The sequence below is a fragment of the Paramisgurnus dabryanus genome, chromosome 3 (genome assembly GCF_030506205.2).
Source record: "Paramisgurnus dabryanus chromosome 3, PD_genome_1.1, whole genome shotgun sequence".
NCBI classification, from domain to species: Eukaryota; Metazoa; Chordata; class Actinopteri; order Cypriniformes; family Cobitidae; genus Paramisgurnus; species Paramisgurnus dabryanus.
The window spans coordinates 15201322-15214787 of record NC_133339.1 but is presented as its reverse complement, the minus strand read 5'-3'; the positions used below and the strand labels follow the sequence as shown (position 1 = coordinate 15214787).

The following is a 13466-nucleotide window of genomic DNA, read 5'->3' as shown; positions in this document are numbered from 1 at the left end:
CAGTCGACATTGTTGAGGGTTTTATGCTGAGTTGTGTTGTTGACCAGCCTACGCTATGCCCATTTTTGATGCGCCGTTATTCAATATTTTTCCCATCCTGCTGTAATGTTTTTTCATCCGATCTTTTGTCCCCACCACTTTTCCACACAAACTGACGCCCCTGCGTTGAGCTATTTTTTCCTCATTGCGTCACCCGCGGCTTGGTGGATTTGCCTTTATATACTCCACTTCCGGTGGATACGGCGCGCTGTTCAATTGTTTGGCGTGCATGTGGTTGCTCGTCGCTGGAAGGACAAAGTGTTGGTAGTTTTTTTTTTAAGTAGTAGTATTTAAGAGTTTGATGCGTTTATTGATTTATTTATGTTTTTATTTTTTGTTACTCGTATGTTCTGAGTGTTGCGGTCAAAACTCTGCATTCAGTTACTCTACTTGCTGCATGTGAATTTATGCATTAAAATAAATTGACTGATGGCATATAATGGGTTATATCTAGAACGGGATTCGGGTACCGATCCTTTTCCTTTGTTCAGTTAATTTTATATACGTGACGCGAACGCTGCTGTTAAGGGCGATTTATGGTCGTGCGTAGGTCCTACGGCGTAGCAGCGACGGCATAGGTTCCGCGTCGGTTTTCATTTATACTTGTGCGTCGCCGTCCGCGAAACCGCTGGTTGGCAGTAATCACGCGTGTAACCACAGTAGCAGCAGAAGTCGTCACAGAAGAAGAAGCTAAGCAAGTTAACCCACAAACGAAGATAAAATTGCATCTTGTTGTGTATAATTTGAGAAGACCAGCAATGATGGAAGTAAATAAACAGCGACTTATGTTGCAGTTTGAGTTAAATCACTCCTCAACTTTGCTCATCTTTGTTTTCACCCTCTCAAACGGAAATACCTATGACGCAGTTTTTTACCTGACGGGAGGGGTTCTGGTGGACCAATCACAGAGCTTGCGGTCCGCGTAGGTCCGACGCGCTGTTAGGAATTTTGTGAGGTGCGCGTCAGGCTACGCAGAGCTACGCACAGGCTACGGATACGCCGTAGCTACGGCGTAGCACCTACGCACGACTATAAATCGCCCTTTACCCATACTGGTCGAGAGCGGTGAACGTTAAAAGATTTGTGCAGCACACTGCATGTGAGTGCATGTTGTTAAATAAGATCTCTTATACCCAGAAGAAGACTGGTTTTGTGTAATTGTATTTTCTTTTCTTGTCCTAGACCTAGTCTATTCTATGTGTGTGCATTTTAGGGTTTTCACAACGCATCATCAGAGCGGAAGTCGCCATATTGGAGGCACTCCGCATCACAACAGAGCACAGGCACTGAAGTAAATCCCGAACGTCGTCAAGGAAAATGATTATTATTGCCGTGTTTGAGGTTGTACCAACAGGACAGATTGAGAAAAACATTTGGAATATGATCGACTTCCAAAAGTTATTAAAAACCAGGGAAAGGAATGCAAGAAATTATCAGAGGAAAAGGCGGTTGTGGTTGGCAAAGCACAAGAAAAATAGTAGTAACTTAGTATTAGAAATATGATTGAAGTATATAAAGAATAAAACAAGAACGCTTCTACTTGTTGTGCTTTATTTAAAGAGTATTTAATATGTACTTTTTAAAAGTATACTTTTAGTGTATGCACAAAATATACTTAAACACAACTAAAATTTGCCTTGCAATGCCTTAATGCCAGTGGGCTTAATTGCTTACAACAAATTTTCTATTGTAATGAAAATAATATTTTTAATAGTAAATGGTAAAAACAATTATTGCTTTTATTGTTTTACTGTGTGTTTATTTTACTGTAAAGCACTTTGGTAGGACAATGACAGAAAACCAGATAGTTGAATATATCGCGATCGGGATATGCAACTGAAGGAAGAATCGCCGGGTCGTCACGGATCCTAGAAGAGGGAGCTAACTCGTAAGGATCTGCACCGCCTTTAAATTGTTATTTCTCGAAATATCGTGCCTTTTCTTGTGGTCCAAGTCCTTCCCTATATGCCTTTGCATCTTGGACGCGTTTTCTGTTGTTTAGACATGTCTATATTCACTGAAACTATCCAAAGCGCACAATAATCCATTGTACTCCGTTCAGTTCTTTACACCGAGTGCCTCCACAATGGCCGCGCATCCGGGTTACCGCCTAGAACGTGACGTCGGTGAAAACCCTCTATTGTTGCCAGTTAATACTGGTGGTAAAGGGTGAAGTGGCTAACCCCTCGTTAGAAATAACTTTTGTGCACGTATGCTGGTTTAAGTCCTGAGTACGATTAAGTCAAGAGAGAAACCCATTAAATAAATGTATTGATTTAATGCAATATTGGGCTGAGTGTATTCATTTATTTGAATAACTGTGCGGGAAGCCCTTTGTGGGATCTCCTAACCATTGGAGTGGCATAGTCACTGACAGAGTCACCTATCTGGCTCTGTCACACATGTTAGTTTTAAACATGCAGGAAATAGAAAATAAAGTGCATGACTTGCTTGCTTGACGCTAAGAGTAAAGTTCGGTACCTTATGGATGTAAAGAGTTATTAAAAGTGGCAAGACTCGAAAACCATCTTTCTTGCGGTGAAATGCATACACACAGAGTTACGGTTATAATAAAATAGCCTATTTGTTATGACGAGAACTCACACCGATATGATCTGTTATATCTTAAGTGAATGTTTGGTTAACGGTTGGGGAAAATATAATAACATAATATTAAATCCTTGCAGGCTACAGTAGATCTTAAAGCTGTCTGACTTAATGCAAATCAAACAATGAAAGAAACAAAGCTGAAAATATATTTTTCCTATATTATTGTTTTTGACTTAGTGTGTGCCACATCTTTTAGTTTTATCAGTGACAACTGCAGCTCCTGCTATGTGATTTAAAGCTTAAATGTAATTGGATGGGGCGTTTAGTCAGTGAGACATAAAAACAATAACATATATAGATGTCACCTTGGCTACAGTTCATTGGAACGAATGTGTCAAATAGAGCCCCCATTTTGAAACAGAGGAGCCCTGCATCAGCGTCATTGTAGGGAATGTAATGGAATTAAAATCGCAATAAATCATCATGAATGAGATTTTCTAGGTTTTTTGTTCGTTCCAACAGACATGGATTTAGCATTAGAAAAAAATTAGTTTTTATATTAAGAAAATCTACTTTTTCTAAATATAATAAGTAGTGCTAGTAGGCCTAACATCCATACGCAGCACAAAAGTTCGGCATCGTCCTTGAATTCGAAGTACAGGCGGAGATAGTAGCGTTACCTAGGTACTGCCTATGACAAGACCACTGTTCCAAGATGGCGGCGGTTTTGAGGCATTCTTAGAACCCCAAGGCGACATCTAGTGTATAAATCTATGGAAGCAATATGACACACTCGAATAAACGTACACACTTGCAGCCCAACTCATAGCGGGCATGTATGAATAGCTTCATACGGGTTTTTTTTCACAACTTTGTCGCTTAATTGCGCCCAATATGAAAATAACAGCTTTACCACAAGAACGAGCATAAAGATAACAGTTAACATATAGATGACATGTTTGTACATTCATTTGCTTAAACACTCCTGATTTGCCATTTCTAACAGTTCACTGTGTTTATTTTAGATATGATGGAAGTGAATAAGGACAGCCAAGCTGAAATAAATGAACCGGATAAGAAACATCAGAATGTAAAAACAAAATGTAATGCTTCACAGAAAGAAACTCTAACAACAGAAGACAAAAAATGTGAGAAGAGTTTCAGTAAAGATGGACGCCCTAAGAATCACAAGATGACTCAAAATGGAGAGAAATCTTTCACATGTAAACACTGTGGAAAACACTTCACCAAAAAATCAACGTTTACAATCCACATGAGAGTTCACACTGGAGAGAAACCATTTACGTGTAAACAGTGCGGGATGAGTTTTACCCATCAGTCAGGTGTTGAGAGCCACATGAGGATTCACACCGGAGAGAAACCTTACAAATGCAGTCAGTGTGAGAAAAGTTTTTCCTATAAAAACGTCCTTAAAGCACACATGAGAGTTCACACTGGAGAGAAACCTTACTCGTGTCAACAGTGTGGTAAAACTTTCACACAACAATCAGGTTTTGATGGCCACATGAGAGTTCACACCGGAGAGAAACCTTACACATGTAAACAGTGTGGAAAGAGTTTTCGCTCTGGAAGTTATCTGAAGGAACACATGAGAATTCACACTGGAGAGAAACCTTTTCCATGCCAGCATTGTGAAAAGAGTTTCCCAAATGCAAAACAACTTGACAGACACATGAGAGTTCACACCGGAGAAAAACCTTTTGAATGTCATCAATGCGGAAATTTTTTCAGATGTTATAGTAACCTTATTTCACACATGAGAATTCACACTGGAGAGAAACCGTTCACGTGTAAACAGTGTGGGAAGAGTTTTGCCCAAAAAAACACCCTTGACAACCACATGAAAATTCACACTGGAGAGAGACCATTCCCATGTCATCATTGTGAAAAGAGTTTTAAGCTTAATGATCAGCTTAAGAGACACGTGAGAATTCACACTGGAGAGAAACCATTCAAGTGCCATCACTGCGAGAAGAGTTTTACCACTGGTGGTAACCTTAATGAACACATAAGAGTTCATACCGGAGAGAAACCATTCGTTTGTCAACAGTGTGAAAAGAGGTTTTCAGGAACAAGCCAACTTAAAAGACACATGAGAGTTCACACTGGAGAAAAACCATTCAAATGTAAACTGTGTGAAAAAAGTTTTAGAAATACAAATAACCGTAAGGTGCACATGAAAGTTCACACTGGGGAGAAACCGTTTGCATGTCAACAGTGTGAAAAGAGTTTTATGACTAAAAGTAAGCTTGAGATACACATGAGAGTTCACACCGGAGAGAAACCATACACGTGTCAACAGTGTGGAAAGAGTTTCAGCGATCTATCAGGACTCAAGAGGCACATGAAAATTCACACTGGTGAGAAACCATACGGATGTCATGATTGTGAAAAGAGTTTCCACGAAGCATCTGAACTTAAGAGACACATGAGAACTCACACTGGAGAAAAACCATTCGCATGTCATCATTGTGAAAAAAGTTTTATAAATGCAACTTACCTTAAGATACACACGAGAATTCACACCGGAGAAAGCCCATTCACATGCAGTCAGTGTGGAAAAGATTTCAGAGATGAAAATAAACTTAAGATACATGCAAGAATTCACACTGGAGAGAAACCGTTCCCTTGTCACGGGTGTGGAAAAAAATTCACAAGTGAAGACACTCTTAAGAAACACATGAAAATTCACACCAGAGAGAAACTTGTCGAATGCCAGGAGTGTGGAAGTAAATTCGCAGATGAAGGCGCTCTGAAGATTCACATGAAAAAGTACACTGGAGAGAAACCGTTCACGTGTCCACACTGTGGGAAGTGTTTTACATGGAAATGTAGTTTCAGAATTCATCAGCGCTCTCACTCTGGAGAAAAGAGATTTAAATGTGATGAGTGCAGTAAAAAGTTTAAATCCTCATCACATCTGAAGAGACACATGAGTGTTCATGCAAAGGTGAAATCTTAATTTTGTACTGCTTGTTTTAAAGTGTTCATGTCAGTAACAGCCTGCATGTTGGTTTGAGATCTCGATTTGCTTTAAGTGTGGTTAAACTTTGAGAAAATGTTTGGGTTTCGTATGCCCCCAGACCACCTTCACATTTTTATTCTTATATTTAGTGACTTTTCAAATTTTGTAAACTCTATTAAAAATCTGTTTTTTCTTGATAATGTTGATTATTCCAGAAAGCTGGTTATGTTTGAAATTGAAAATGTGTTTATGGATAATATGTGGGCACATTAACTATTGGTTACCAGTAGGAGGTTGACTTAACCAACTCTTACCAAGTGTTTTGGAACCAACATGATCAGGGTAATCAAGTTTTGGGTTAATCAACTGAAAGTTCAGGGTTTCATTGATGGTAAGTTAAACCCACTTTCTTATATACACCATAGTAATGTTTTGGCTACAAAAATAATTTTTGCATGCTGACTGGTTGTTTGGCACCTCAGGTGAACACAAACCTATTTTTTAAGTATTAACAAATAGCCAACAGTGTTATCCTTTACACTACCTTGTTATGTAAACAAACTAATTCATTATTCATTTGAATGCTTTCACTTAACCTATGCTTTAGATGTTCTTAGTTGTATTTAGACAACCTTTTGTTTTCATAGTTTTGATTTGTACGTGTTAACTTTTTTCTGTTTGATCTTTTTAAAGTAAATCTGCTCGTTGTTTAATTACTGTTTTTTACCTTCTTAACTCCCACCCTGATTTATCCAAGATATGTCTGTTGTTATGTTCATGTATGTTGTTAAACTTGTTCATGGTTTTCTCATTGATTTGGCTCATTTAGATTCAAAACCTCTGACTTCCTTGTCTCTTAAAGTTGATAGATATGTAGATCTGAGAAACATACATTTGAGTTTTTTTAGGGCTGGCAAAAGATTAATCGCGATTAATCGCATACAAAATAAAAGTTTGTTTTTGCATAATATATGTGTGTGCACTGTGTGTAAATATTTTGTACACACGCACGCACGCACGCACGCACGCACGCACACACACACACATGAATGTATTTTAGAAACATTTACATGTTAATATGTAAATTTATTTAGGTTTTGATATAATTTATATTATATATTAATATAAATATTTTCCTAAATGTATACATATATGTGTGTATTTATATATACATAATAATTACACACAATATACACACACACAAACATATTATGCAAACACAAAGCTTTATTTTGTATGCGATTAATTGCGATGAATCTTTTGACAGCCCTAGTTCTATTTCATTATTCCATTTATTATTAATATATACTGTAAAAATATGCAGCATTTTGTCAAATCAACATACTGTATATTTTTGTTACTTTACCTTATAAATTCAAGTTGAAACTGTTTAACTTAAAAAAAAATTTGTTAGCCTCATGCTGCTCTTTTTTTACAGTTTAAACAGTATATATTTACATACTAACCCTTACTAATTAAATAATGTATGCTATTCATTCATTTATTCATTTTATTATTTTGCATTTAATTTGTATTATTCTTTAAAGTGATAGTTCACCCAAAATCGAAAATTCTGTCATAATTTTCTTACAATCATGTTGCTACAAACCTGTATGAATGTCTTTGTTCTGATAAACATAAGGGAAGATATTTTGAGTAATGTTTGTAACCAAACCGATCATGAGCCCCATTCACTTCAGGGATAAAGAATACGAATGGGGCTCATGAACAGTTTGATTACAAACATTTCTCAAAACATCTTCCTTTGTGCTCATTAGAACAAGAAATTCATACAGGTTTGTAACAACATCAGAGGGAGTAAATGATGACAAAATTAACATTTTGGGGTGAAAACTATCCCTTTAATATATCTTAAACTTATATTCATTTCATTCTTTAGTCATTGTATTCTACATTATTCTGTTGTTTAACCTTATTGTTGGTGCTGTTTTGTTTCCAATGGTTTTTATCTCCATCTTAAGTTTTTCATTAACGTCACAATACGTTTGTGAAACAGTAAATTTCCACTGTCTGTGTTTGCTATAATACCACGAGCCGAATCTAAATCTAGCTGACTAAGTATGTCATTGAAGCACAACTGAGTTTATTCAATAAATCATTTTATTCAACACTTCGTCTTGAATTATCAATCAAATTAAACCCTCTACATCCTCTACGGACCCTGTCCCTCCACACTTTTTTAAGGATGTATGGGAACTGATTCACTCTCATGTTGAGGAAATTATAAATAGTAGCCTGTCTTCTAGAGTTGTGCCTGCATTTTGTAAAAAAAAAAATCAGTGATTGAGCCATTGATTAAGAAAGCTGGATTTGAGTCCACAAATGATTTTTTTGTTTTTGCAGCTACAGTCTTTTCTGGAGGTACATGACATTCTAGATACTTTTCAGTCAGGTTTTAAAGTATATCATATCACAGAGTCTGCACTTTTAAAGGTTTTTAATGGTCTGTTTTTAATGTCAGATTTTGGTGATTCAGTCATTTTAGTGCTTTTAGATCTTACTGCTGCTTTTGACACAGTTGACCACAAATTCTTTTAACTCATTTGGAAAACTGTGTGGGAGTCAGGGAGAATGCTCTAAAGTGGTTTCAGTCATATCTTTCAGGGAGATGATTTGTTAGAATGGGGGAACTATACTTAATCAACTGCGCCTTTAAACTGTGGGGTCCCCCAGGGATCAATTCTTGGTCCTGTTCTTTTTTCATTGTATCATTGTAATTTTTAAAAAGCATGGAATCTCCTATCATTTGAGGGGTGATGATTGTCAAATTTACATGCCAATCAGAAAGCATGAAGGCAGCCCCCTAACACCCCTTCTAAAATTTGGATATGTTTCTCTCAGAGCAGCTCTCTGACACTCTCTCAGGTTCATGATAGTCCTGGGATATTTCTTCATCACATTGAGACCCTCAAATGTGCCTCAAAAGGCATATTTTGACCTCTATATTTAGACAAATAACTGCAGGTCAAATACTTGCAGGATTATTTATACAAATCAGTCTTAAATTATATGTCACAATTTTCTCTCCACTTAAATGAAAATGTCTGCTTTTCTTTGTGAAGAATGAAAGAACACTAATATCTTCAAATGCAAGAATAATGAGGAGCTCTGAAGTATACAGGTCAAGCATATGAAGCCCATTTGAACTTTCAATCCATTCATAACTTCTTATACGGACAATTGTAAAGAGTTGGGTTACAAAAAGGCACTGTTTACCTCTAATGCATTATTCAGATATGAGTGAACACAGAAGTTATAAAACAAAGCTATATTAGGGCTACATTATAATTTCAGACCCACAATATCATAAAGTCTCAATGGAGCACATTTATACAAGCATATTCTGTCATTGCAAGAACAGGAGCAGATGGATTAAAGTTTTTGTACTCATAGTTTACTCTTGTGCAGAAGTGATCTAGAAGCTTTAAAACTTGCTCCAAGATTTGATTTAAGTCAGTAGTACTGACACTTTGCTTACTGCCGTGCAAATCATAGAGGCAGAGATCAAAGGTCACCTCTCCTGGCCAATAAAATACAGCTATTGGATCACCGGGTGAACATGAAACATTTATTTACTGAAGATAAGTGCTGATGGGAAACTTTTTAAGTTTTTAAGAGGGTAAAGCATGAAAATAATAAAACTAAGAGAGGTTTAGTTGAAACGGCTTTTATGTTTCTGTCATTAGGGACTTTAATCTTGTCTCTTCCAACAAAGATTTGAAAGGTCTAAACAAGTTCCCCCCTTCAGTTTTACAACATATGATATCCCAGATCCCAGCAGCTAGAACGCATAATTTATAAGTATTATCTCTCGTGTTATGTGGAAACTTTTAAGTTGTGTCCACACATGAGAAGTCAACAGCATATGTTATATTCTCTGTCTACCAGAGTCTGAATGCATGAAACATTGAAGAACTTTATTTTAATCCCAATCTACATGAATATCAGTTTACCATTATATATTATCTGTATCAATTAATTTACCATTATATATATTCATGGCAATCATGTGTGGGAAAAGTTTGGCATACATTGTGGGTCTAAGTATAATGAGTAGCCTAGGGTCAAATAGGTCATGGAAAGGAGACACTGGTCTGAGGAACAATGGTGACCCTTACAAAAGTGATGTCATGTGGTTCTTCATGTTACAAGCCTAAACAGAAACATATTGTATGAAGCATGGAGGGGGGCCAAAACCTATATATTTACCAAGCCATGGCTCAGAGGGTCAGACTGATTTTGCAGGATCCTCCCAGGCATCTGCTTTTTATTTGTCCGGATAGTAAAAGTCTATCTCTTGAAATCAAAACCTAAGACTGAAGATTGTTTCATTTGAGGAAAAGGGAAACCACAACAACATCACTTACCAACATCGTCATCATAGAGCTGTTACTGCTGTTTTGACAACCTGACACTATTTGTGGGGTAAAATGACTCAGTTGTTTCAGTTAGATCACAATGAAGACTGGTGTACCATCTACAGCTTTGTGATGTCATGACAAAAACACTACTACAGTACATCATACAGTAAATAACATGTTTTTATAAATATATTGCTTTAGACCTAGAACAATACCTCTGTGTTGTATTTTGCATAATTATTAATAATAGAAGACTCAGCAGTAGCAAATGAGCAGTATCTTAATACTCCATAGTTATAACCGACCCCTAGTGGGCAGAGCATAACATTATAAGCAAACACAACACTCTGTTGTGGTGCATTCACACCAGCCGCAATAGAAACGGCAAAAATGTGCTACTCGCGCGTAGTTGGACGCCTGAACATTTGAGATTACTCCTTCATTCGCGGTTGAAAGCTGCACGTGAAATTCTAATCATTCAAGATATGCATGCGGAAATTTGCATCATGGGAGGGGCTTCTGCAACTCTGCTGAGACTCTGCTCGCTTCTTGTAATCACGTCACTACAGCAAGGTCCTGATTGGTTAACCCGGCGCAGAAAACCAACAAAGTTCAGATTTTTCATCTTAATTCGCATGGAACGCGCCATCCGCACCACGCCTTCTGTGCCATTCGTGCTGCAGGATGCTTAATCGCGTCGTTGCAGTGACTTAACATGTAAATCACTCATGCTTGCCGCCTCTACCGCATCTGGTATGAACCCTGCATTACCAAGGGTTCACACCAGCCACGTTTGAGGCGTCAAATTCGCGTGTACCATGTCTAGTTTGCAGCTTTAACATTTTGAGTTTACTCGCATGCAGAAATTCGCTTCATGGGACGGGCTTCTTGCGATTCCGCTCGCTTCCTGTAATCACGTCACTACTAGAGCAAGCTCCTGATTGGTTAACGCAGCGCGATTTTCCATCAAAGTTCAAATTTTTCAACTCGCGCGTTTACCACGGCAACGCTCACTTTGTGCCATTCACGTGAATGAGGCGGAATCGCAATCGTAAAAAAGCGCATTATTTTTCACACAATTTACTTATCTGTATAGCACTGTTTTCACTGTCCTCAAAACGGGCTGATGTCTTTCTTGTTCTATGAACAGGGTTTTCACACCTTAGTTAACTGCAAATTCAAAGACCTTTCAAGGACTTTCCAAGTCCAAGTCCCTCAAATTCAAGCACTAAATGTGGGGACACATTTCAACTGAGAGCAAGGTTACATCGTGTTACCTTTTAAGATACATTGTTACCATGGATGGAGTGGGACCAAAAAATCTACCGGGAAATTTCGTAGACCACCAGTCCTCTGTGGTTAAAAAAAATAAAGAAATGACTGCACAGCAACATGAAATACCAAGTGTAATAAATATTATTTTAATAAATATTATTTTTTAAAAGATCTTGAAGTCAACAACAGTTCCCTAGTTTCAGGTAAGCTAAAGCTTAATTTGGTTGCCAAGCAGTTGCTTATAAAATGATTAAGCCTATTTGAAGAGAGGGATGTTTAATGTGACAAAATGTCAGTCTTCGTGTGATAATGAAAATATAACGAGGCCTAGATTACTTGTTCTGAGCAGGTGGTCAAATATTGTAATTCTTAACTACAGTAAGTGCAACTCCAGCTACAGATAAACTAAAACAAGGTAGTGGGAGGTAGAGTTCTCAACGGGTCGGGCCGGCCCGACAAACCCGACGGGACCCGCGGACTCGGGTCAAAAATATAAGCAAGTCGGGTCGGACCTCGGGCTTAATCTTTTACGCTCCGTGAAAAAAAATATTAATCATCACTGCTGTTCACCGTAAAGAAAGTCTGGTCTGGCTTCTGCGTGCAACGTGCATCACAGAGAGGCGCGGGGAAAGCTCCGTGGCGGATTAGCAATGGATCCAGACCGGAGCTGCCGGCTTCAGAGCGGATCCGTGGCGGATCCGCCCCGGAGCTTATTGCTATCACTGCGTGCACGCCTGTTGCCTGCCCTGGAGAAGAAGAGATGGAGAAAAGTAAACTTGCCGCAGGTGAATTCACCGTTGCTTGCTACTACAGGAGGAGACGCAGCTGGCTGGGTACATGTTTGAGTTCTTCTTATTTATTATTGTGTGATTTTTATTTAAGGCATATTTATATAGCCTATATTTAAAGTTTATTGTTTCAGTTGTTTGTATTGTTAAAAGGCGTGAACATTAAAGCTTGACCCCCGGACGGTTCAGCTAATTTGGAAGAAGTTCGGTCGTGCGTAGATAGATCTGTTTGCATCACCGGACGATACCCATTGTCGCCTATTTTATTCACTAACCGAGGGCAGCCTCAGCGTGGATGCCTTGGCACACAGCTGGCCGTGGTGGATACGCAAATACGCATTCCCTCCAGTGAGCTTAATCACACAGACACTGTGCAAGGTCAGGCAGGACGAGGAGAGCCTTCTACTGGTCACGCCTTACTGGACGACCAGGAATTGGTTTCCAGAACTGATGCTCCTCGCGACAGCCCCTGAGATTCCCCTGAGGAAGGACCTTCTTTCTCAAGGAGGGGGCACATTATGGCACCCGCGCCCCGACATGTGGGATCTCCATGTATGGTCTTTGAGCGCGCACAAGGTTTAGGTGATTTATCGCAAGCGGTATCTAACACCATCGCCGCAGCGCCAGCGCCATCTACCTTTTTGTCGATTGGTGCTCTTCGCAACGCGAGGACCCCCCTAGAATGCCCCATTAATATCGTGCTCACATACCTTCAACACCGGTTAGATGGTAGGTTGTCACCCTCCCCCATTAAAGTTGACATCGCCGCTACATCTGCACATCACTCTTTAATAAACGGCAGATCGGTTGGCCAGCACGATTTAATAACACTCAGACCCAGACCAGGCTACGTGCCCAAAGTTCCCACCACTCCCTTTAGAGATCAGGTGGTGAGCTTGCAAGCTCTGCCCCCGGAGAAGGCAGACCCAACCATGGCTTTATTATGTCCCGTGGATCGCACACAAAGCCTCAGGACCTCAGACCAGTTCTTTGTTTGTTACGGTGGTCAGCAGAGAGGGAAAGCTGTCACTAAGCAGAGGATGTCTCATTGGATAGTTGATACTATCGCCCTTGCTTATAATCTGCAGGGCATTCCTTGTCCTTGTTTAAATTGAGAGCTCACTCTACAAGAAGTGTTGCCTCATCTTGGGCACTCGCTCGTGGTTCCTCGCTAACAGACATCTGCAGAGCTGCTGGTTGGGCGACACCTAACACGTTCATTAGGTTTTACAGTGTTCGTGTCGAGCCGGTCTCTTCTCACGTTCTCTCCTCATCTGGGAGATCACTGAGCACCAGCACGCATGTCGGCTTGCAGCCTCCGACTGGTGCTTCACAAGAAGTGTCAGTATGGAAGGCCATTAAGACAAAAATGCGTAATGGTTTGATTTGTACTTCCTCCGCTGCCCTGTCAGCCTGATGTTGCGGAGCATCCGCTGCCAGCCTCTC

General features: G+C 39.3%; 1 protein-coding gene across 1 annotated transcript; it reads left to right on the top strand.

The window, feature by feature from the left end:
• The first annotated feature begins 3619 nt into the window (after nt 1–3619).
• Nucleotides 3620–6430, top strand: LOC135769003 (uncharacterized). The gene has a single exon (XM_065278360.2). It carries the CDS (start codon nt 3620–3622, stop codon nt 5570–5572), a length of 1953 nt encoding a protein of 650 aa, XP_065134432.2. The 3' UTR covers nt 5573–6430.
• Nucleotides 6431–13466: the final 7036 nt, after the last annotated feature.